This window comes from Octodon degus, unplaced genomic scaffold (assembly GCF_000260255.1).
Source record: "Octodon degus isolate 3935 unplaced genomic scaffold, OctDeg1.0 scaffold00051, whole genome shotgun sequence".
Classification (NCBI taxonomy): Eukaryota; Metazoa; Chordata; class Mammalia; order Rodentia; family Octodontidae; genus Octodon; species Octodon degus.
In genome coordinates, this window is record NW_004524627.1 from 8,068,790 (window position 1) to 8,095,040 (window position 26,251).

General features: G+C 39.8%; 1 protein-coding gene across 6 annotated transcripts in view; it reads left to right on the top strand.

Annotated features, from left to right (window-relative positions):
* Lrch1 (leucine rich repeats and calponin homology domain containing 1) overlaps positions 1-26,251 on the top strand; it is a 196,840-nt gene that overhangs the window by 161,798 nt on the left and 8,791 nt on the right. The window contains exons 16-20 of one of the 6 annotated variants that reach the window (XM_023717263.1): positions 2,700-2,804; positions 10,171-10,280; positions 13,729-13,866; positions 17,830-17,907; positions 24,798-26,045. In XM_023717263.1, coding sequence (XP_023573031.1) covers positions 2,700-2,804; positions 10,171-10,280; positions 13,729-13,866; positions 17,830-17,907; positions 24,798-25,004 — 638 coding nt within the window. In that variant the 3' untranslated portion in view covers positions 25,005-26,045. Of the gene's footprint in view, positions 1-2,699; positions 2,805-2,880; positions 2,963-10,170; positions 10,281-13,728; positions 13,867-17,829; positions 17,908-24,797; positions 26,046-26,251 lie in introns of those variants that run through there. The other 5 variants (XM_023717259.1, XM_023717260.1, XM_004633081.2 and 2 more) reach the window with 5 other exon arrangements.

Genomic DNA, 26,251 nt, shown 5'->3' on the forward strand with positions numbered 1-26,251 from the left:
AGGAGAAACCATGGTGGGAGCATGCAAGTGCAAATGTAATAGCCTGTTGAACTTTCTTACCCAAGGAAAATAAAATAGCTCTCTGTTGCCCCACTGGTTGAGGGCTGTGCTGAGCTGAAGGGCAGCAGAGTTCCTTCTCAGACATCTCAGGTTGCTTTCTCATCCTAGCAGGGCCTATGTATTTATTCATGTAACAGAGAGATTACTTTAAGACCTGAATGAATGAGGAAAAGTCATGAAAAATATCTTAGGGGAGAGCATGCTGCCTGTTGACCTAACTAGTGTATTCATGAAAGGAATTTATGAAAAGGACTCTGAATAGAAAAATGTGTTTCTTCTGATTTCTCCATTTATTTGCAGTTGTGGTGCTGTCTTCCTCCTTTGAATTACAATTTTTGACTCTGTATGTATCATCCTCGCTACTAATGCTTTTAAGCAAGTGCAGGTGAAATACTCAGACACTTTGATGCCAATGCTGGTGCTTGGATTTTCTAGTGGAATATGTCGACAATAGTAGAAACTGTATGTTGAAAAAAAAAATGTGCTGATAGGAAAAAAAAAAAACAGATGATTCATTAATAAAGGAAATGTTTTTGTTCTTAGAACAAGTTGATTGATGGGCAACATGTGGCCTGTTGTATTAGTTTTCTGGCAATTTGAATGAGCTATACACACCAAAAAAAGGCTTTTAAGGGTGTGCTTAAGCGAGATAAGAAGTCATAGATGTTTTGCTTTTGCTTTTGTGGTGTTAGGAATCAAATGCAGGCCCTCACACCTGCTAGGCAACCACACCCCCAGTGTGGGAAGGCGTTCTGTGGAGAGCCCAACTGGGCCTCAAATGAGACTCCAGTGACTGGCTTCCTCATGTGTGGCATTCAGTGTGTGAGCAGATCTGGGCTGCACCCCTAGCCTCAGCTGTGTAATAGGAGAGAAGGCGAATCCAGCTAGCCCTCCTGGGTGCCCTCAGTGATGACCGCCACAGTCATGTACACTAAGGGTCTCAGAATGGGGTACAGATCGTGTCTTAATCCTTGCATGTAGTTGCATGGAATTTTAAAATATTTCGTATTCAGCAAGTCAAAAACTGAAGGGATCCCTAGAGAACAATTTTGCTGAATGTCTAGTCTTGGAACATAACTAACTGTAAAATTCTTAATGACTTTTATAGAGTTCAGTCAAGTTGTCAGAATTAGGTGCTTTCACTGTAAATCATTTCAGATTCTTTGTAGTGGTCAGAAATAAAGACAGGAATTGTTTTAAATAACAGAAAACAAGGCTCATTTCCTCTCCAAGCTTCTTTCTCGAGGTGTTTCACTAGGCAGCATGTAGAATGCACTAGTTGTTGAAAGCTTTGTGGAGCTTGTTGTTGGAAATCGTGTTGATTATCCGCAGGAACATAATGAGATATCAGAATTTTATAAAATTAGCATTATATATTTGGATTTTAAGATTTTATGTAGTTAACTTGTAAATATTATGTGTTTTCCATATTTTTGCTGGAAAATAATTTGTAGTGGTTCTTACCCGGAGATCATATGATTTAAAAAGGTTAGAAACCAATTTTTGATTGAATGTATAAAGCTAACTTTTTTAAAAAATTAAGTGTGTGGATTCCTATGATTTGGGGTCATAAATGAAAAGCACCCACTGAAGTAGGCAAGTCAGATGACTCTCCTTTTAAATAAGTTCATTCACGTTAAGAATTTAGGTTCTTAGTATAGACTTCATAGTTTCCTTCAGAAGAAACATTTTTTTCTTTTCCGTGTTTTCTTCCAAAGAAAAGATAACGTATATATGCAAATATTTATTATTAGAGCCACACTCATTAACTTTACTGGCCCTGCCTTATGATATAGTAAAAGAATTATATAGCCTATTTCCTAAATATAAATATCCTAAATAAATATGTATATTTGATGCAAAGTAAGACATATTATCGTTTCATAAATAACCAACTCAGAAGTTCTTCAAATTGACTGGCATTTCTTTTTCAGTTAGATTTATTGTTCAACATAGTCTATTGTCCAAATTTGTTCTTGTTGTTTTTGTTTTTACTGAGCAGTATCTAAAATTGGACTGAGATGTCTGGTGTGGGTTAGGGAAGAGCTGGTTAGACTCAGCCCTCCATAAAGCATACCAGAAAACTTACAGATTTCTTTAAGATGAAATTCCATGTTGCCTTGGAGAAAAAAAAATCACAAATAGTAAACAAGGATTGTGTAATCATTTTATTTCTAAATGATAGATATATTTGTAGATATTAGCTTTGTCATCTATGACCCAATTTTTTGTGTGGTTCATAAAATTGTATTTTCTAAGAGTGTTAGTTCAGAAAGTCTTCAAGAAAGGTTATCTGGTAGGTCTCTATATAACCTGTGGGTACTCTTTCTTTCCACTGATGCGACTCCTTTGCGCTCTTAAGTCTGCGAACTTGTGGAACTGTTAAGATTAATTATATTAACTGCATGCAAAATATTTGACTGATGAGTACTAACACTCAGTTTTTGTCATTCTTTTTATTCCATATGCCATCTTTCATTCACCTCCTGTATTGTACATTTGAAATTAAATCTCATATCAATGCAATCCGCTCCATTTCCATATGCACCTTATGCCATTTGTGAAAATGCTGCGGCCCTTTTGGTTTTCCCTGGTCGTTGTACAACTGTTTGTGGCCTGGCTCTCTCGCTCTCCTGCAGACCCAGCCCTCATTCTCCCTCCTATCTCCTTCAACAAACTTACACAGGCACAAACATGGGACAACTCTAGCTACAGTGTTCCATCTGAAGGAGACAGTGACAATGGTAGGTGGCTTGTACCTCTTCTTCAATGTTCTCATTAATAAGCCAATGAATATACTGAACGTTATTTTCTCCGCAGCCAAAAATAGACTATCCTGCATGCTTGATACACAGATGAGACGCTGAGCAAGTCTGTAGACAGTGAAGTCCCTAAATTGCATGTGAATTATTTTCTCGCATTTGGCCAAATTATAGTTTAGTTATCTTGAGCATTCCTATTTGGGGCAGATTTTGCAACGTTTTCTTCTTCTTTACCTGTTCTGCTTTGGTGTTTTGGTTTGTTTGCTTACCTACAGAGGTTTGGGGTTGGCACATTTGGATTGTCTCTGCTTGCTTGCACACCTGTAGTAAATACTTTAAGAGTTTGATCCTCTGTTATCTCTGCTGTACATCTCTACCATGTGAACTATAAAGGTAATTAGAGCATACCATGGCCAATGCTATGGCACTGAAAATAATGTCAGCGTGGAGAAAGTTCTAAAAATGAACAGAAATCACTTGCCTTCTTTTTTAAAAAATATTTGCATATTTTGACTTTTGATGCCTTATGAATTTTAAGTTCAGCTGTATAATAGGTAAGAATAATAAATTGATCTAAGAGTAAAACCCACAGGAAAAAAAATTGAGGATGCCCATTATGATTACATGTACATCTTAATTTTGTGCCAGTAAATATTTAAAATAGTCCAAGGGATAAAATTAAATAACTGTTTAGATCTCTGTACCATATGTATCTGAATCTCCACTCTAGGTTAACCCTAGTTCAGATCGTAAACATTCTACTTCAGAATACAAAGTGGTAGCAGTACTGTTAAATGAAACTCTTATTTCCGAGGAAGCAAGTGAATGCGAGATATAACCATGATGCAGACACAGTAGGACGAGACATCTTCTGATTCCACAGCATCATGAAGCAAAAGCCCCCTCATGTGCCATCCAGCTGTCAATGCTGGAAATTGAAGAGGAGGAAATGAAATTTGATACACTATTTCTTCACTTAAACATAAAAAGGAAACTTTTGTTGTTTCAGAAAGAGTGCTATTTATGGATATGAAGTTGTCTAAAGGAAGTAAGGTATGAAGGATTTACGTGTGATTTAGAGTTTCTTCAGGAGAGATACTTGAGACCAGAGCACTTTCTTTAAACAGGCAGACTTGCGCTTCTGAGTTTCTGTTCCATCGATCCGCTGTCTAGACCCACAGAGCTGAGGGGAGCTGTGTGCTCACCGAGTGCTCCTAACTCGTGAATCTCTCTTCTCATCCCGTCCTCAGATATTTACTGAGATCTCTATGTGCAGTGTACTAAGCCAGGCCGCCGTCTTTGTATACAAATATCTGAGATTTCCATAGCAAATAATCATCGTGACAGTCTTTCTGGAAAGAAAATAATTTCACATGTTAGTTGTATTTTTTCTATGAGTGACAATTCCCAGAATTCATACATACCTATCACACTGTTCCACACTGACAGTAGATTTATTTTCAATATTCATCTTGCCCGGTCAATCATGTCTGGTGTTTGGTAGTTGTCATTTTTATCTCTTTTTAGTTCTTCTGTAATATGCCTTAGGCAAGAGATGATTTTCTGCACAGAATATGTTCTTTACAGTAATACTGGTGTGGATGCCCAGATCTGATCTTTCATATACGTCTTTGTTCTTTTTGTGCTAAATATTGCCTTATAATGTGAATATGTATCTTAATAAACTTTTTAAATTAAAGAAGCGCTATATGTCCAAAATAATATGAGCTCGTGTTGCAGGAGGAATTCTGCCTAAGAGTGTTGCACATGCTTCCTTCTGAGTAGAAAGTTCTACTCCAAAATTGTCTTCTGGCATTCAAAGTGGATTGTCATGCCACTTTGTTTCCTTATTTTTTTCCATTACCCAGTATCTGCAGCCCTCTCAAGTTTTGCAAATAAGGGACATCTTATCACCAACCTAACCACTAATGTAACTTAGTTATTAATTTTGAAAAACTTGGTATTTTTATTCTACCTTGTTCACTGCCTCCCTTCATAGACAAATTCTCCTTTAATTTCACTTCCTGCTGGTGTTTTATTTCAAATCTTATCTCATTTTGAATTCACCATTTTCGCTATTTTTATTCTTTAAAGAGCCACTTTAAAACAGCAAACAAATCAGGAGAGCTTTGGGAATTTGGGTCCCCTCCGTTGCCTAAGTTCTGCTGCCCTGCCTCTGACAACAGAGGCCAGCAGGAGTTGTCTGGAGGTCTGCCTGCCGTGGACACAGGTTTTGTCTCTGTTCTTAACCAAAACTTTAGCTCTGTCTGCCCTTCTTGTGAGTCAGTCTCCTTTTTCCCCCTTCACTTTGAAGTTGATACCTTTCCCATCTTCTTTCGAATCATTTTTGCTTTTTAATTCGCATTGAGTAGTTGGATACAAATTTAGGCTTAATGTTCAAGTTCCCACCTGAGGGGAATGAATGGACTCATGCATCTTGGCCAGCTCACAGATATTTTGCTTAATTATTTTTATCAAAATCTTGTGCTAAAGTATTAATCTTTATGTTTCAAAACTGAGGAAACAGGGTGTGAGAGGGTTTTGTTTTGTTTTAATCAGCTATCCACTCTGGCTTTATTGACAGTTGTCCTGACCCCAGATTCAGGTACATACTTATCTGGAATAGCACTGAGTATAAATACTGATCTTTTCTTAACTGCATTTCATGCAGCATGTGGTGCAGGTAGGTTTGAAAGCCCCTGGGTTGGGTAAAATACTCAAGCGCCTAGGGAGGAGATTTGAGCATTCCAAAACCAGAAAATGTATGTAATTGCTTTCTGGTACCAGAAGGATATGAATGGACGAGCTTCTTAAATCTTTAACTCACAGTAGCCTGAATCTAAAGCTCATGAGCTTCTCAGAGCCATCGTATTTCTGTCTGTGAACTTGTATATGTACTTTCTTTTTAAAATTTACAGTGCTTGGGATAGAGTGCCCCCCCCCCCACAAGCTAGACAAGCGCTCTTCCACAGAGCTACAGCCTCAGCTAGATCGGTGTAGCACAAACATCATACCCGTCCAGGTTCTTGTGACAAATGTATTTCCTTTTATTTTCTTTATTTATTTTGCAATAAATAAGTAAATAAACTCGGGACCTTGTGCTTGCCAGGCAGGTGCTAATGCCACTGAGCTATCTCCCTGACCTGAGAACAAACTATATTTCTTTTTCTTTCTTTCTTTCTTCTTTTTTTTTTCTGATACCAAGGATCAAACTCAGGACCTTGATGCCACTGAGCTATCTCCCCGGCCCATAAACTATATTTCAAAACTTCTATCTGTAGACCATGTACTAAATACAAAATAATAAATAGATAAACAAAACCTCCTTTATCCACAAAGAAAAAAATTAACCTTCATTTGTTTAAACTCAGATAATATGGGTTAATAATGTAAATTGATTTTTATACAAAGTACATTTCACGTAATAATCACAAGATAAAATGCATTTCAGCCATGTTTCAAAGCCATAACCTTTCTTTTCCTTTAACTAAAATATATTCTTAGAACCGTTAGAGAAGTTGCTGTACACATCCTTCAGTACCTAGTGAGTGTTTATTAGGTGCCAGGAATGATGCTCCTAATGGATATGGCTCTGAACACGATAGACATGATCTCTGTTCTCTTTGGAGTCTGCTGGACTCAGACCTGGCGTCTAAGGTTAGGAGCCTTCTTATGAGAGGAGAAATTCAGATCACCAAGTATCAGCTAAGTTCTGCAAAGGTGGCCTTTAAGTAGTCTGATCTTGGAGTGAGTTTTGAATTTCCCTTTTTCATTAGCAGATTCATGCTGCCCAGCTCATCTATTTGTTGAACAAGACAGAGAATACAAACGGGAGATGAACATATGCTTTTATGGCTTTACAGGGGAGAAAAATGGATTTACACTGTAGTAGAAAAAGCGATGGTGCTATGAGACCCAGACAAAGCTTTGTATGTTCACAGGTGAGAGGAATAAAGACAGTGTGAGAGACGGAAGAGCCAGCGGAGTTTGACCTGAGCCTGCCAGGCTGGCTCTGATATGCTCTACATGAGTATGTCACTCCTTCAGGGCTCTGCGTAGAAATGTGTGTCTTCTGCTAACCAAACTGCATATCGGAGCAAATTGTTTTGATTTGTTTTTTTTTTAGTTTTTATTTTTTGTTCTGAATTTTAAGTGCTTTCAATTTGCTTTATAAAAATCCGTTGAAAAGGGCTTCCCCCTGCCCACCACTGGCCCCCCTTTTGGGTGTGCACACCGCCACACTGCCCTCTTGTCCCTTATTTTCCTGTTTACACTGAAGCAGTCGGAGCAGCGTGTGATATGAAGAGCAGGTGCTAGCAACAGGGCTGCCTTTAAATACTGTCCTGTAGCCTCAAACTGAACTTTTATTTCCCTGAATTAAATAAGGGAGCTCTTAAAATATACAGTAGTGATACTGAATTAACAAAAAACAGAGTGATTTTTCCATGAGTTTCCTGAGGTTATAGCCCAGATCAGCCACTGGACTTATTATTAAATATTCCTTGAAATTTTAAAAAGTACAAGGCATGTAATTATAGCTATCTTAATACTCTAAGTAAATTTGTCATAACAAAACCATCAGAAAAGCTGACAGATTTATTATGAGTCTAAGGAGATTTTTGTTAGTGCTCATATATTCAGTGGAAATTAATATGCAGAAAACTAGTAGTCCTGAAGTCCTGATTTCTAGTAATTTCATGTACATTTGAAGCCTTTGTGTTGAAAACTACTGTTCAGATATTTTTAAACATTTTGGATTGCATTACATTCCAGGAGAAAGTGTTCACACATACATGTTGTGTTTTTAGGATGCACAGGAATGTAAACTAAAAAGTATCGGGGGAAGTTGAAGCCAAGACACCAGGACACTACCCTGAGCTTCCTCAAGGGGTCCCACGCAGCAAATGTGCTTCAGTTGTGCGCTGGAAAACAGCTCCCACTTCATTGAACTTCCCGATAGTTACATATTCAGAGTGAAAACTGCCAATAAAAACATATTGAAAATATCAACTATGCTGTATTAGATAAAAATACTCCAGAGAAAGATAAGGGGAAATAAAACCTCCAAAGAGAACACAGTGTATTTCAGTGGTGTTGGGGGCGCCCCCTGCTGTTGCATGTGTGTGCTACCCAACTCTGTCCGCATCCCTTGAAATTTTTGGTAAACACCGTTGAATTGTTTTCCTTAGGAGGTACAGATTATTTCTAGATTTTACATTTTAATGCATTTATCTTTGAACTGCTGTGCTTCAAGAGGTAGACTTGTTTCGCTCGAGGTGTCTTAAAGGCAAAGCGAATGGATTCTCAGGTTTCTTCCACGCATCCTACTTGTCAGACTGTCTCCACTTGCCTGGGCTCTGTGGACTCCCCATCGCTCCTGGCCGGGCACTGTTTCCCTCCACTGCCGACCTCTGCTCTGCCTTGGAAGCAATCAGTAGCCCTTTCTGCGAGCTTCGGCTTTGGGGGCCCAGCGAGCAGGCTTGCTCTGCCAAGATGCTTTTCGCTCTCAGCTGTCTTTGCCTGAGACTTCCTTGGGGGTGTCCAGCGAAGAAGGCCCAGCCTGCGGGTGGGCTGCTCTGGAGATTCCAGAAGGCAGAGGCCATGTGCATACTACCAGGCACACCACTAACTGAGAACCAAGGGTATGTCAGCCTCCCCATATTCCCTAGAAATTCACAGCACTGATTCAAAAATCCGAGAACCAGTTCAGGAAGAAAATCCCAAGGGACAGATAGAGATTTAAATAATATAGCTGTTGAACACAGGATATTTAATTAAATGGAGTGGACTCAAGCTGTTCATTTAAGATACTATACTTGTAGGCCATATTTAATTTTTTTAAGAAACTAATATTAAATTTCTAAAATGACCCATAGGAAGATCTTTATCAGGATAGAATAAAAGTTGCATACTCTTCTTGGCCACCACTGTTCTAATTATAGTGATGGGAACTACTGTGATTACAATTTGCCAGGGCAACTTTCTGTGTGGTACTACTGCACTGATTTTTAACACTGGAATTCTTTGCCCAAAATTTCCTGAAGGTCTCCTTATCCTCCTCAACCTGAAGATCTGCAGGGCAGTGTGCAAGCATGACTCTTAGCTCTTCTTTGCTCCCCTTTGTATACATGGGAATTCGACAGTGTAGGATTAAAATCTCTTAAGAACAAGAAGAATCGAGTATAAATCTTCTTTTGGATTTATATCATTAAAATCAATTAAAGTAGAATTTTTTGTGTTCTTGATTGATCTTTGAAGGATGTTATCCTCCAGAAATTAGTCTTACGCTGCTGTTTGTGGAGTACTTGAGATTGGTCTAGGGCCTCTTGCACATGGGCAGAGCAAGCACTCTGAACTACATCCCACCCAAGAGAACATTTGAGGTCTTCTACTTGGTTGGATTTGCTTTGATTTGGATTACTTCTGCTGGAAATTGAATGTAAGGCCGGCCTTCATGCTGAGCTACATCAGTAACTCCCTGTGCCCCCCTCCTTTTTTTTTTTTTTTTTTTTTTTTTTTTTTTTTTTTTTTTTTTTTTTTGACAGGGCCACACTATTTCCTTAAGTTGCCTGGGCTGGCCTTGAACTTTCAGTCCTCCTGCCTCAGCCTCCCAGAGCACTGGGATTAGAGGAACATGCTTTCATTCCCTCAAGAGGAAGCATTGTCATTAGTTACTGTTCTGAGAGGTTATAACTTTAAGGACCTAAAGCTGGTGGTGATTTCTGAAATTACCTCTAATCCCAGCCAGCTTCTGGGAAGTAGTCTGTGTAATTTCTAAAGAGTGGCTTCTTGGCTACCTGGTAACTGACACGATAAAAGGTAGTAATTTTTTACTCCTCACTCAAATATTTAATCCTCTGTATCATCACTTAGCTTTTACTCAGGCTTACAAAAATGTTATGCTTACAAAAACATTACCCTACACTTATTTTTAACATGCAAAACAATTCTGAGATCTTCTTGAGGTCAATGATCTGAATTTAATGAAGGAACGTGAATGTAAATTAACACTTAGCATAAAGACAGTGGAAAAGCACGAGAAGCAAAGCATCTGTCCAAGATGTGGCCTGTGATGGTCTCCACAGTGCCATAGACATGTTTCTGGGTTCAGGTTATTGCCCAATAAACACAGCTTCTTGGTTTACATCACCCAATATAATTTAAAATATAATCTCCTTTAGAATATTTGAGTCAAGCTTTCCTTGAATTTCTTTGCTTTGTGAGTGGTAAATAAATTATTTGGGATGAATAGAGAGATTATTTGTTTAATGTAGATAGGAACGGCCCTGTATGCTAGGCAGTCTGTGCAAGGCCCAACCTAAAGGATTTTCTTTCCTTTCTGTTACAGTGTTTCTAAGACCTCAAAGAAACCTAGAATCTATAGACCCACAATTCACTATTCGAAGAAAAATGGAACAGTTACGAGAAGAAAAAGAGCTGGTGGAACAACTCCGTGAGGTAATCAAAAATATTTATAACTCAATAATAACTTTCAGAATGGAAGCAACATTTTCTATTAAAAAAAATAGACTTTGAAGGCCAGCAAGATATCTCAGTGGACTAAAGCGCCTGCTTAGGTAAGCTTAGGCAAAGCACAGGGACTGGGGTTTGATCTCCCAACCACATTCCACACCAGTCCCACCCCCAGAGCAGTCTAAGCCAGCCAGAGTCTGGGCATGGTGGCATAAACCTATGATCCCAGCGCTGGGGTGGCTGAAAGCAGGAGGATCACTGTGAGTCTGAGCTGCAGAGTAAGACCCTGTCACCTATCAAATGCATTTTAAAAAATAGACTTTGTAACATTGCATAATTGTCAGTTTCAAACCTAGTTAGGTTATTTACTGATTGACCCTGGGAAAGTCCCCTGATCATCCTGCATTTCAGTTTCTTGGTGTACTGAAAACATAGTTCAAATTTGCCTTGGTGGGGTCTTGTGAAAAATGCTAGAGGCTATAAGTAGAAATAATACGTATGTATAAGTACTGACTTTATTTCAATTCTGGTGTACTTTAAACAATACACTGTCATTTATTTGCTTAATAATTGTATTTCACTAATTTAAATATGTTTATAGTGTCCTCACTTTGTAGCCCATGGTGGCCAGGGCTGTCATGTTAATCACCTCACAGCTTGGCTATTTGAGTTCCTCCGAGGATGGGGGTCTGATCATAGGTGCTGTTGACCACGTTATGCACGGTAGTGGCAGAGACTAGGAGGGTCTAGTTCTTGGTTGCGCATTTTAGTTCCTGGTGGACACTCTCTAGGGATCTGTGATTGTGTGCCGTCGCCATCTTTTTGTCTAGTTAAGAAGTTTATACCTGAAAGGTAGAATACCACGGAGGACCATTATCAAAGAGGAAGACATTGGCATTTGTAACAAAAGGCAGCACATGATGAATTATCACTTCAGTTCTTGCTGTTCAGAGCAAAGTCCTGCAGCTACAACTCAGAAGGGGATAAAGAAAGCCTCTTCTCTAAGCCTCCTTTCACCCCTCTCTTCCAAGTGTTACTCTGGGTAGTGTGCAAGGTGAAAACAAAAAAGGCCCTTGCTGTTAGGAAGCAGATAGACTATTGAAGATAATAAATACGAAAAAAATGTAAAAAGGAGATCCACCTTATCAAGGTATAATGCACCTGAGGATGCCAAGAGGATTTAAATGTGCTGTAAACTTGGAGGATAAGCTTTTTGGGATTATGAAAATAATATTAAAGTTAAGGTAGGTCCCTAAAAGAGTGGCCTCTCAATTTTACCTTAAACCTAAGTCATGCTACTCATTTATGCTTTAGTTTAGTGACATAGAACTAGAAAATGAAGGCATGCCTAAGAATTAGGTGTCCATACACAGGGCAGTTCTGAAAGAGATTTATATATCCTGTTATATACACTGTTTTTCAAGTTTTTATTTATTGCAAATCACCAGATTAAGCTATCTATTCTTAGGTGATTATATAGTGAAGAAGCTTCTGTTGCAAACCAGGTTTTCTTCAAGGTTCTAAAATTGACTTCTGTGCTTCTTGTTGTAAGAAGACTGACTAGGCGTGTTTCCTACTCCTCCCCTCAGACCTTATGCAGTATATATAAGATCAACATTCAAACACTGAAAAGACAGAGACGGCTCAGACTTGAGGGACAGTGCGGTAGTGAGCTCCATGACCTTTCTTGTCCTTGGATAGCTCGGACGTGGAGCTGAAGGAACTGGAAATACTAATGGGCTCAGACTTTTTTTCAAAAAGAGAAAGCCTTAACAAAGCCTGCTTCCTCTAGCCAGACAACCAGGAAGCAGACAATCTGTCAAGATGGAAAATGTTTAGACAGTAAATGCCCTGCTGCAGCTGAACACCCAAGAAAAAACTGCTGGTCCTGTCCTGTCCACTCCAGCAAAGGCCAGACTTGTGCTCCACAGGGATGACATCAGACAAGGCAAAGGGGGAGCTAGCATCTCGTCCTCACACTGGTCAGGGACCGTCCACTTCCAGTGTCAGTGAGGCCACCTTGAGAACCTGAATCTTCACCTCTCTGCAGCTGGAAGAAAATACACACTTACTCCAAGGCCCTGGCCACCTGAGTCCAGGAGGAAAGCCTAGACTTCTGCATTAATCTGGCAGTATCTAGGTGGAATTCTCCCTTCGCTGCCAAGGTGGCATCAAAAATATAAAAAACTAAATGAAACAGGCTTAAGCAGGCTCCAGATCCTTCCCACATAGCACAAAAGATGTTCAGGGTTCAATAGAAAATCATTCACCACATCTAGAACCAGGACAACTGCAAGCCAGATGAAAACTGACAAATCACAGATGGCTATCCTGACATAGCAGAGAAGTTACAAATTACTAACAAAGGGGTTAAAGGAGCCAGGATAAAATAATCATCGGGCAGTGACAAACATGGCTGCAAGAAAGGAAAAGTTAGAACAACTCAGCAGAGAACTAGTGCATCTTAGCAAGGAAACAGAAGAGTAGAAATTAAAAGGAAGAGACAAATAGAAATTTAGAACTGAAAAATATGTTATCCAGAATAAAAAGACTGGTGGTTGGGCTCCAGAGCTGTAGAGAAAAGGAAAAGTAAAGAACTGGAATGGAGGGGGCAAAGGCAATGAAGAGAAATGACCTAATTTGAATAGCAGAGAGAGAACAGATTGAAAATCGATGAACAGGCCTCGGGGAATGATGGGAGTGAACAAAAGATCGAAAGTCACATCCTGGGAGTTGCAGAAGGACAGGAGAAAGCGGATGGGGCAGAGAGACTAGGATGGGAGCGGTGGGTGGGACAGGAAGGGCAGCAGGAGGGATCTTTGCAGAAATGGAGATGTCGCCTACTTGACTCTTCATGTTGGTATCCTGGATCTGCAAGTGGCTGCCATTGGAGGAGCGATGCAGGGTACATGGCATCAATTTCTTGTAACTGCTCATGATCTAGAATGCCTCAAAATTAACAGCTGAATCCGTTTTAAAAGACAGTAATTGGTATCTCAACTAAAATAGAGTCAATGAGAAAAGCATCCTTTATCCCTCTTCTACCCCAAGAAGAATTCATGGTTTGTATGTCTTCATACCTACTCAGGGCCAGAAAAACTTGTACTCTAAGAGTGATTCCATCACTTTTGAATTTTGATTTTAAAATTTTAGATACAGTGAAATTTGGCTCTGTACAGAGATTTGGTATATTGTATGAAAAATCTGAAATAAAATCAGTGTTTTCTGAGCATCCTTACTCTTGTCCCCAAAGTGAAATTGGTGGCTCAGTTCTTACGCAGCTTGGACTTACAGTAATCCTCTTGTCTCAGCCTCCCTAGCACTGGGCTTATAGGTGTGCACTACCATGCCCAGTTTCAGTGGTGGCTGTGGCTCAGTTCCTCGTGACTGTCTTAACTGTCCTCAGCAGCTGGCTTTCTTGTTTCCCCCACAGAGCATCGAGATGAGACTGAAGGTCACGCTTCACGAAGACTTGGGCGCGGCGCTCATGGACGGCGTTGTGCTCTGCCACCTGGTCAACCATATCCGCCCGCGGTCTGTTGCAAGCATCCATGTGCCCTCCCCGGCGGTTGTAAGTAACACTCTTCAAAGGGACATGGATGCTGACCTGAACCAGACTCTTTTTAGACAGTGTGGTTGGTTAAGAATGCCAGTGTAGAGACTGGGCGTGGTGGCACATGCCTGTAATCCCAGCACTTGGGAGGCTGTAAACAGGAGGAGCACAAGTCTGATCTACATAGTGAGAACCTGTAGACCCTGTCTTAAATAAAAAATTAAAAAAAAATACAGTTTAAGTGCTGGGGAGATAGCTCAGTAGAATAAGCACTTGCCTGGCAAGCTCAGGGTCCTGAGTTCAATCCCTGTTACTGCAAAAAAAAAAAAAAAATAAATGAATAAAGAATGCCAGTGTAAATTGGCTCCCAGCTCCAATCCTTTCCTTTGATACCCACACAACCAAAAGAACACCATGACTGAATGAACCAACATTTTTACTAAAAAGGCAGAATATTTTAGTAAATATGTAAATGGAAGAAATTAGCTTTATTTGAGATAATCACGTTTAAAGCAATTACTCCCATTACTGCTAACTTTAGGAATATAAAGTTAGAACATGTAGAAACGTAAAGGTTCTTTTCTCCCACAAGTTTATTTAAACAGTGAGAAGTCTTTGCAGAGCACTCCTTTTGGTTGTCAGCTTCCTTCACCATGGGATCTCCTTCCTTTATTGTCAGTGGGGATTTTAGGATATTCCTATACAGATGTGCAGTCCATGGAAAAGATGACTGGTGTATTAAGCCAGAGGTCAAGTCCTGAATTAGACGCCATACAGTGGAGAAGGAATGGGATGCCATAGATGTCCCCAAAGCTCTCATCCTCCCTCTAGGGGTGACCGACCCCACCTGGGAATCCTGGCGCTGCACGCCACAGGGCATGGCTCAGGCTGGAGAGAGCTCGGGAGTCATTCTGTGGTCGTTTGGCTCCCAGGGAAGGAACTGGGAAGGAGCTTGTCTTTGCAGCCTCCACAGAAACAGAAAAATAACTTCTACTCAGCTTTTGCTATGTTGGGAGAAGCAGACTTTAGGGGCTAAGAATATAAGGTCTGTATTAAATCCTTGATCTACTTCTAAAAGCCATATGACTTTGGGGCAAAGTACACAGCGTGTCTTTAATTTGTTCTCTATAATGGCCATGTTCTTTTTCTTTTCTTTTTTTAATTAATTTTATTGAGAAACAAGTAGCAATGAGACAGTTTCAAAACAGTTTCAATAGTAGTTATTCATAGTACAAGATGCAGGTATTCACATGAATATGAGCCATTCATGTCATTAGTGTTTATACAGAGCACATTTTCAAAATTCAGAACCTCTAATCGTAAGGACCTGTATAGAGTTCAGAGTGTAGTGCTGTATCTCTGAATGGTAAGCAAAAGGTGCTGAGGCACCCTCTTCCCCCAGAAGGCCTCATTATGGTAGTATTTATCTTATTTTGTTTTCTCTCGAAGTAGTAATATTATCTGATGATCCCATTTCAACAGTTTCCTTTCTGTAGTGTTGTTTTTCCTTTTAAAAGTTTGACTTTCTTTTTCCCTCAGTGACATACAGAAAAAAAAAAAAAAAGCACACTTTGGCACCACTGGTACCAATTTCAAATCAGCCTCCAGCAGCCTTCATGTGGTATAGTAAATTCTACCCTGTGATCCAATATGAAACTTTCCAGAACCTATTAAAGTGAAGTTCAAACTACTGTAAAGTTGCCTGAACTGCATGTGAAATTCTCATTTAATTCTTATTTCCCAAATTCTGTGGATTCCCCAGCCTCCTGCTGGAATGAACACCTGTCACTGCACAAGAGCTATCACTTTCCAACGTGTTAGAGCGCACGGTCACTCATGAACCTATATGCTTTATATATTTTATTAATTTTTCAGGAAAAAATGCTATATTAGTTTAGAAATTGTTTTTTTTATCCTTTTAATTTTTTTTTTAGTTGAAAAAAATAATGTGAAATACTACCTAGCTGGGATAAAAGAGAAGAAAAAAATAAGTTGTCCCTTTATCTTACTTTCAAAGACACTTATTATAAACTTTTTATTGTCTCTACTAGTAAGGTTTTCTTATCTTTAAATTGGAGCTTTTTTATTTTTCCTTTGGATACAGCATCTCACTACGAAGCTCGGACTTCTAGTGATCCTCCTGTCTCAGCCTCCCCCAGTACTGGGATTACAAGCATACACTACCGTGCCTACTTTCAGTGGCTGACACGGTGTGCCTGGGGTTACAGGGCTGGTGGTACCAGGGATTGAACTCAGGTCTTTGCACTTGCCAGGAAGGCACTTAGACCACTGAGCTCTCTCCCCAGCCCGTGGAGCTTATGTTTACCATTTAGTAGTATTTAAAAGTTGTTATTAAAACCTAATTACTACCCCTGCCATTAAAATTCTTTCTAAATATCTGTTTTAATAGCTATAACATACTTTACACTATTATAGTTTTCCTTTTTAGAAGTGCAATTTGTTTGAGTGTCCACTTACCAAAAGTCCTTTGTCTTGAAGCTGTTTTTGGTGGCCCACCCCTGCCGTAGCCTGTGTCCTGTCACTGGTCTGTGCCAGGAACTCCTGGCGCCAGCCTGGCGTAGGCAGCTCTTCCCGGACAGCTGCCGCTGACCTTGCCCCCCGCATGTCAGCCCTGCCGCACTGCTAGCGCCCAGTTTCCTCTCCTTCAGTTTTTTCAGGCAGCAAACTATCTTGGACTCCTTAGAACTCGGTCTTTTTGTGGTTTGTATTTTCCTTTCTGGCAACCCCATCACAGCTGAGAACTGTGTAGTTTCTTTTAGCTTGTTGACAATCAACTGTGCAAAAGCGAAGTGATCTAAGAATTGTGTCTTTTGATTGCACAGTGGTGTATTTAGTACCAAGAACAGGGTCTGATAATAAATAGTTTGTGTTATCAACAATAGGTGAAAGTGTCTTTCCGATTATTATTCCCAGGATTAAGCATTCTAATATTTCATTCCTGAAGGTAATATTGTGCTTTCTTTTATCCTAGCTGAGAAAATACAGTTGTGAACAGAATCAGTGTTATTGCCCATGTTAAGAGGCTGTTCCTTAGAAAAATGAGTTTCTGCAGTCTGAGAACTTGATAAGCAAAACATTTACAGCTCAGTTGGCAAAATGTTTATTCTTTGACCAATGTTGACAATTCTTTAACTAATATTTGACAGTTAAATATTGCAGCTGTTTCAAATACTTTTCCACTTAACCTAGGCAGCAGTCTCAGGATAGGCTCTCCCTCAGCTGCAGGGATGGGAATCGTTGGTCCGTAGGCTGAAGCACAGTGTGCCTTGCTTGTTCTGGGCTGACCCTGAGTATTTTCAGTAACACAAAGCACCACTGGAATGTCACAGCAGACCTTCTGAAAGTATAAGTACTTGACAGAATACTATGGGCCCAAAGGATCTGAGACAAGCTGAACTTGCAGGTGATGAAATGTCTTTTAGTGCCATCTGCCCCGTGTGCAACCTACTGTTGTTATTCCCATGTCCCTTCGTCCTGTGCCTTCCTCCTGTTTTCATGGGTAGGTATCCCATGCTGTGGCATGGTAGGGGATGGCAGAACCCCCAGGCAGTGCTCACCTCGTCTGGATGCAGCTCAGGATGAGGGGCCCAGCCTCCCCGAGTCAAGACAGAAAATACCAGTTTAGCCTCCAAACTGAGTTGTTCCACATGGCAATAGGCTTCTTTTCTTTTATAATTTTGTAACTTGCAAATAAATGCTGTGAAAGTTTAGGGTTTAATGTTGATTGGTTTATGCCCTCATAAGATGAAATTAGAGGCACTGCACTCTCACTGTTAACAGGATAAAGTCAGTGTTTAAAAAAACAGCCTCTGGGCTAGACTGTTGGTATCCATCATGGTTCTTGCTTTCCTTTCTAAGGAAACTATTCAGAGAATATTAAAATATATCAGGAAGGTGTTTCAAGTTTTGTCATGTGTTCTTGTTTAGCGATTCATCATTTCTGTATGTTTGTACTTACAGCCCAAACTTAGCATGGCTAAATGCAGAAGAAATGTGGAAAACTTTTTAGAAGCATGCCGAAAACTAGGAGTACCAGAGGTAACATCACATTTAGTTCAAATAACCATTTTTTAGTAAAAATTATCTCTGTGTTTGAATCACTGAATAGATATAGCCCTTGGACATGTGCTTTTACTCTTACCCTTTCTCAGAGACTAATCTTGAAGGTTAAATTGTTCTAGCACAGTGAAAGCAGAATCACTGCACATTACATTCATTTCTAAGAGCAAAGGGAAAATACTTTAAGGTTTTGAAATCTGTCATTGCACCCTTGGAAACAGATGAATTAGCTAGATTAATTAGATTCAGTAGCGTCTTTTGGAACAGAAAGCCACGAGGCTGGGAGAGCAAGTTCCATAGAGCAGCACCTTGGAACTCATGCGCTCCTCACTCCGAACTCTTAACCGGAGACCTACAGTTGCCTCCTGAGAGCTGATTTGCTTTCACTTCAGCTGCACGTTGAGTATGTGAATCAAATTGCATACTACACGGCATCCTAAAATTGCTATCACTGATAGTCATGTCATGTGTTGCTTGCTCGTTTATTAATATTTACCTTTCCTCTTTCGGTCACTGTGGGCAGCTGGCGCTGGTCTGCAGCTGGCCCAGCTCTGTGTCTTCTTCCTTCTTCCCTGTCCTGCACTCAGTCCCAGCGTTGCCCTCAGGCAAATGGTTGATTCAAGGGCTTTTAAAGACTTTGCTATTAATAACATGAGTAATTTTTCAGGGGCACATGAGGTATTTTGTTCAGAATTTGAGGGTGTTAGGTAAGTTGAGAAGTTCCTCAACATTGTGATAAACAGAAAGAGATAAAAATTATATTTGTGACTTTTTGTCATTCCTAATGCCCCCGGGAAAAGTAACTTAATCCAGCTTAATCGATTGTGAAATAACTTTTTGAGTATGTGAAAGAAACACATTTCAGTATAATTTTATTCAGCAGTAGGAGCTATTAAAAGTTGTAAAAGTTATTAAAAGTTTTCTTCCCTCTCATCTTTTCTTCTCCACTTTTTTTTTTGAGTGGATTGGTGATAGGATGCTAATGTTTGAGGAAAAGAATGTTTCTAAAGCATCCTTATTGCAGAGCTGTATCAATAAATTAATTTTTTAAAGCATAGTTTCTATGTGATAGATTAAATGTGTGAGCCAGTCCTCTTTCAATAGTCTTAATCTGTGTGTATTGTATGTGTACATTTTAATATTGTATATACATTCTTGGCTTCAAGTATTTGTGAAAATACTTATCTTTTCTAATGAGTTATTTCTGTCATAATAAGTAATTTTAATATGTGAGCTTTTCACTTATTAATTTCGATTATAAGTAATTTTTCACATGTGAATCCAAACTCTCATTCTAAGTTTTGGATGTTAAAGTATTTGTGTGTCTTCTGAAAAGTACTGATGAGTTACAATTTAAGCCCATGGGGGCTGGCAAGATAGCTCAGTGGACTAAGCGCCTGCTTAGGCAACTGCTGGAACGGGGTTTGATCCCTGGCACCACATGTGTGATAGCCCCACCCTCCAGGCACACCTAGACTGGGTGTGGTGAGCATGCCTGTAATCCCAGTGCTGAGGGGGAGCCGAAAACAGGAGGATGACTACAAGTCTGAGCTGCATAGTGAGATCCTATACCGAATGCATTAAAAAAAAAAAAAATTAAGCCCATGATTGTCTTAAGCTCAATGTTTTTTGGCGTTTAGTGATACAAAATGAGACTTACTATGAGAAAAGGTAGTAAATACAATATCCTTTTTAAATTAAAAAGAAAATTATTTTTTTCAAATGCAGAGCCAACTATTATCATAATTTCTGAATTATGCCAGCATAATATCTCTCACAGTTATAGACAACTAATAATTCCTAAGAAGGTTGAAATAGAAGAAGTGGATGTTCTTTTTTGCCAGTGATCCAGTTAACTAGTACGAAATATGTCATATGTCACTTGGGATATTTTTGCAAGTATTTTAAGGTTTTAGATGATTTTCAAGTCTTCAGTTGTGTATGTGCAAATCTACACAAATTTGTAGATTTGTATATGTATGTTTAATTGCATCCTGATAGTGCAACAGCAGTTTACAGGTATCTATAGTTACTTTAAGGACAACGTTGCCAGAAATAGTCTGTGTGTAGTTGAAATTCTTGAGTGAGAACATTAATGTAAAAAGAAATATTCTAGTGGAAAACCATGAGCTCCTATTTGGAAAGCAATATAAATCCTTCTGTTTATTCTAGGCAGCATGTTTTTACTTCTTATGCATGTGAAAAGGTTTCCATCGAGACTGTGATGCAAAATTGTGGGATCAGATGACCTCTTTCATCTGAGCTATGGGTACTTCTTTCACTACAGATGGCCAATGTTTCAGTGTACATGTGACCTGGTACAACCAATGATTTACACTAGAAAAGATAATTGCATCACAAAAGAGTACTTGCTGAGATTCTCCATTTACAGTTAGATATTATAAAAGTCTGATACTAAAGATATAAAGAATATTTGCACCATTATTTTTCCTAGTTCTGCAAACTTAGTATTTAGGTAATGTTTACTGATTTCCCACAAATCAGAATTATTATCTCTAATTTATAAGCTTTTTCTGCTTTATTTATCCATAACTTACCTATACTTACACACAAGCCATGGGTATGTTCAGTCCTATATTTTTTTAGTTCTATATTTTTTAATCTAAGTATTTAGTTTACATCATCCTGTAATAGAATCATCATTTGAAACTACAAACTCAAGTCAGGGTAAGCTGTTTACGTATCAGGCATATATAGGTGGAATACAGCAACTGGAAAGATGTAGTTGAATGATTGCACATTAAGTCTTATGATGGTATGGAAACAATTTTAAAATTGTTCTGATTATTATAGTTTACTATATATTTTCTTTGGAAGTGCCCATGACCAGCATCCCAGATATTATCCCCAGGGTTGACCAAGGTCCATGAAGCATTTATGTGTGATTCGGCAGTGAGAGCCCCAGCACCAGACTGTGGTCTGTCGAGCACTGAGAACTGTGTCCGTGCAGAATGTGGCAGGGTTGAACAACAATGCATTGAATAAATAAAGGGTTGAGGGTTGCGGGTGAGACTATCCTTCACTGGAATATAAAACCCTTTTTTTGTAGGTAGGTAGGTAGGTAGGTAGGTAGGTAGGTAGGTAGGTAAAAATGGCTTTAGAGTGGCTTACCCATAAATGTGGTTCTTCAGCGGGCTGCATTTAGCCCTGTGGGCAGGGTGAGGCCCCATCCACAACTGTGGTGTTGGTGCTAGGTGTTCCGACTGCAGCTGACTTTGGTTTCTGTGCCTGCTTCCATGTGGACTCGAAGACAGGCCTTTGTGAGCTTCTGAATCCTTCAGGTTAGCTTCTTTGTGTCACCTGAGAATTGAGTCTAGATAGGCCTCGGAATGATATTGCCATTTATGGCTGTAGAAAATTAGGTATTTATTTGGTTTACTAGGGAATTTTTTCTACTGAATTTCAGTTAAGCAGCCTTAATCTCAGACTTCTTTAAGGATCAAGGACCTACTTCAGACTTGCCTTCTTTATGGGAGGAGGAACTCAGAGTTGAAATGTGCTTTGTTTTGTAGCAGCCCAGCCCTTCACCTCCAGAAAAAAAGCAGATTAAGGGCAGGGAGTTGTAGTGAGTGATGACACCCAGGCAGTTTCTGGCCACTTGCTGTCATCTGGACAGCCCAGTGCCCTGTCAGGAGTATAGAAGGCTGCAGGTTTTCACCCATGTCCAGAAGGACTGATCACATGAAGTCCCTCACTTTCTGTACCTGAAGTTAATGTCCTGCAGTCCCTTCAGATACTAATAAGATTGCATTGATATCTGAGGAATTATGGCTGAGTTTGTCTTTGCAGTACTTTTGATAGTTGTCGGTTTTGTTCTTTATATTGAGAGTGTCTATTTAAAATACTAATGAATTTCTACTATACACCTGTTGTGAAGATTTAGCAAATTATTCTAATAAAATTGGTAAGAATTTTTATTATTCAGAGACAGTGTAGAAACTCAAGCTATTTTGTTTCATGTTTTTCTTGAGGAGAAATGAGTTCTTTATCCTCTTCAAGCCTTATGCCTCTTTCATTGGTAGTGTATGTGTACTGGCTTAAGTGTCCTTTTGGATCTGCATGTCTGTTGGTCACCTCTGGTCGGGGCTGATGGCCTCTCATATGTGCCTAGTTAAGAGTACATCATTTTGAGAAGCGGAATCCTCAAAACATTACTAATTCTGGAGTCATGCGCTAAGTCCATAAAGTAGACAATCCGATGTCTGTCACATAGTTGCAAAGAGCCTCCCAAAACCAATTCATGATATGTACCAAGGTACTAACCTATTGACTTTTAAAATTATAATTACATTTAGCTAAGTCAAATATATCCCAACTGTCTAAACAAGACTGCTGCCTTGATAGGGTCTGCACTTAGAATTTAGATTATATGGTACCCAGAAATTCTATAGAAACTAGACCTGTTGTCAGATCTGTCTACATTTCTGCTTGTGTTCATAATAATTGGAGAAACTGAGCCATTCTTTAACAGTAATCTCAACTGCACTAGTAATAGTAGTAGTAATCTCAGTGTATATTCTAAGTAAATCACTAACTTCTGCTATTGTGCTTTGCTTCTTTACAATAAGAATCAGTGTCCTCTTTTGCCTCTGAAGGTTCTGAGTGACTTTCTCAAATGCCTTTAGTAATTACAAGTGCTCTACAAATGCATGATGAAATTTTGCCTCTTCCTGTCTTGCCTTTAAGTATGTTCCAATTTTAATTTTTAGGAAAAAAGCGAGTATGGTCTTGAAATCCCTCTCATTAAGGCTAAATTTTGGAAAGCACAAGGCCAGAAAATGCTCCATCCCTAGGAATTTCCTCAGTCTGTATCAGTGTTATTTGGGAGGCTGGATGAGATGGCCTTTGACCCTGTGATACAAGGCTGAATTAGAAAGTGGGTCAAGCGGCCACAGAGGCCCACCTTCTTTACATTAATTATGGTGGTTTGGAGTTTTGCCTACCAGCCAGGCTAAGATACTTTTGTTTCCCTTCGGAGACTGTAATTTAATGTAAACCACCACAAGCTGTGACTGTGTGCCCCAACCACTGTAGTGAAGCCCAACTTCTGTGACAGCATGGAACTGTTTACTGGATGAGAATAATGGTCTGTGTTGTCCCCTCCCCAGGAGTGTACTCATCAATAAGTATCCTGAAAACTGCAAAGATGCTCTGATCTCCCTGCTGGGGAACAGACCAAACAAGCTCCATAGGGCTCTGGGAAATATATTGAAATACTTGCTGGAGATAGGCTGGTTTGCTTTTGACATGCAAATACCATTTTTGTGAAAATCATATTTCAGCGGGTGTCTAAGTCTTTTGTCTCTTGTCTGCTTTGCTCAGATTTCATTGGCTGTGTACAGCATTGCAATAGAAAATTCTTATTGCAATGGAAACCTTTTCTCAGTCATTTTCCCATCTGTTGATCCTGGACCAGCATGTCTCCCAGTGAAATCTGGTTTATGTGTAGCCATTTTAATTCTCGGGAGAACCCTAAATGGTAGAAGCTTGGTTGCTCCTAATCACTGAGAAAATGTGGAAGAGTTGAATAGGAATACCATGGCTCATTAATTCTAGAAAATCTTTTATTAAGAGGATCTCTACCTTTATAAGTCAAATTGAATGTTTTAAATCTTCTTCAACCCACCTGATATCATACTATTCCTGCTTACTTGAGGGTATCAAGCTAACTTCAGAGAATATAAGAAAACAACCATTAACATTGAATTGTCTGTTTGTTGCTCTGTGGTCTGTGTCTGCCTAACAGGAGGCTGAAATAAAGGGGCAGTACTGCTGCAAAGTATGTACAAATATATGTTGTATGTATTTGAAAATGCTTTGCCTAATTTAAAAATAAAGGTGCATTTATGAAATCTATCACAGATATTTCCAATTCTTGTTTAATTAAGAAGCAAACACCACAACTTTTCTGACTGTCGTATCTGCTATAATCATGTGAATTTTAACTCCATAGCTTAAAATTCTGGCTCAGAAGTTCAGTGCTTCAGAAAGTTGCTTCCTGATAGCAGTAGGCTGCCACAGGTCAGCTCAGAAGACTGACCAATGAGGGTTTGCATTTAGTGGAGGAAGTAGGGGTTCAGCCTTCCTGCATGGTGACTGCCAAACTGCTGACGCTTGGAGGCCTGGTCCCCTGGCCATCCCTCTGCTCTGGTGAACATACACAATAACCCTATGTAGGGATGTACCTTAATTCTAACTGTACATCCCAGAGCTCAACTGTAGGCCTTTTTTTATTGTCTAGTTGCAAAAACATGAAATTTAATGTACCTTATGAGACATTTAAAGACATAATGAGAGCTAGTACTCTCCAGAGTTTATTAACAGTACTATAACAAAAGCAAGCCAGAGGTTTGTGTTAACTTTCAGAAGCGATCTGTACAGGACAGTGTAAAAGATGCAGTAAGAGACTACTGCGGAGAAGTGAGGATCAAAGTGTAAAATTAAGGTGTTGTTTTTTTCCTTTAGTACAGTTAAGTGCCAAGTGACCCAAGTGAAAATCTGTTTTGTGTCATCGAGGAGCACATGATACCACTTGAATATTAAAACTGTTTGAATGCCAGGAAGATGTATAATTTACAGATTTATAGAAAAAGTTGCTTCTCAACAGTTGAGATTCTAGCACAGAATTTCTTTGTCTTATTTGTGGAAGACATGTTGGGTATCCTGCTTTTCTTTTGCAATGGATTAGAAGTTTCTGATGATGGAGAGGGTTTGACCTGGTTGAACTAAGGGGGACTCCTTGCCACTTGCTAGTAACCAAAACTTTGTGCTTCTTTCCAGCTGTTCTTCCCTGTATTTTTAATCATATGCACTGTCTCTTTCTGTTCTAATGGCTGCCCTCGGAATAGGCTGACCTCTGCTCTCCGTTTGACATCCTGCACTTGGATTTTCGTCACATTCGAAAGACTGTTGACACTCTGCTGGCCCTCGGGGAGAAACCCCCACAATCAACTTCTGCCCTCCGCTCCAGGGACCTTATAGGCTTTTGTCTTGTCCATGTTCTCTTTATAGCGCTGATCTATGTCACTTACCGCTGGAATGCGCTGGCCACCTAACATCTGCATGTGCACCCGAACGCTCTGCTCTGGCACCTGGTGCATTACAGGTCCTTGCTCCATTTGAGCCTTGCCTTGCGTACTCCTGTCCCTGTCATCTCTTCAGTTCTCTCTCGAGTTTTGAAGTAAAATATTTATAAACCAGATTTTTCCAGAAGCACAAACTTTGTAGAATGCAGTTTACATTCTGTAATTTATCTTCCTCTCTGAAAAACAATGACAAAATATGCCCACACCTCATGCACTGTCCGCCAGTGACAGCAGCACTGCCGTACAGGCCCTCTTCTCTGGCCTACCAGCTTCTGTTGCCCTGGGCAAGGAAAAGAGAGCCCCAGGACAGAAGCTGGAGATTTAGCACATGGAAACCATAGAACTTAACTCTATTACTTATTTAGGGCTGGGCCTTTGAGCTTTAGAGGAGTTACCTTGCAAAGGAGGCAAGAAACTAACATGTCCCAGTATGACCTAATAAACTCTTAATGTTGACCAAATTGAAAGTATGATCTGAAGGATGACTGACTGCTCGCTGGCTATTTAGTTGGATTCTTCCTGGTCTCCTACAAAGGGAGCACTTAGGAGGACCAGGAGGGTCACTGCTGCCTGCTTCCTGAGCCCTGAGCAAATCCTCTGCCCTAGGCAGGAGCACTCCAACAAAGGAAGAGCCTTCCTGTTAGAGTGTTTCCTGGAGGAGTTGCTTGCACACCCATTTCTGTATACTCGTGCTTCTTCCTTGGTAGGCCTACCCTAAGAACCTAAGTAAAGCATTTTCCAGAAGGGATTTCTGCTTCTGAATAATGTAATGGATCATTTTGCTTTTTACTGCATCACATAATTACTTCAGGTCCAGAATGCAATGGACTGTATTCATTTTCAAGTAAAGCCATGAGTCATGGAACATTCTTGGTCCCGGGCTTCAGTTACTATGACGGGAACCAACAATATGGTTGTTCTTATTTTAGAAAAATGTACTTTCCCTAATTACTTGAAATTTCCATGTAATCTTTGATTTCCAGTGATACCAGCCAGCAAACTGCTTTATTTTTAAATTAGATTAAAATTATGTATCAGGGGCTGGAGAGATGGCTCAGTGGTCTAAAGCACCTACTTGGAACAAGCTTGGCAAAGCATAGGGACCGCGGTTCAATCCTCCAGCACCACATGCCAGCCAGCTGCGCCCCCTGGTGGGCTGAGCTGGCCACACACACATACACACACACACACACACACACACACACACACACACACAC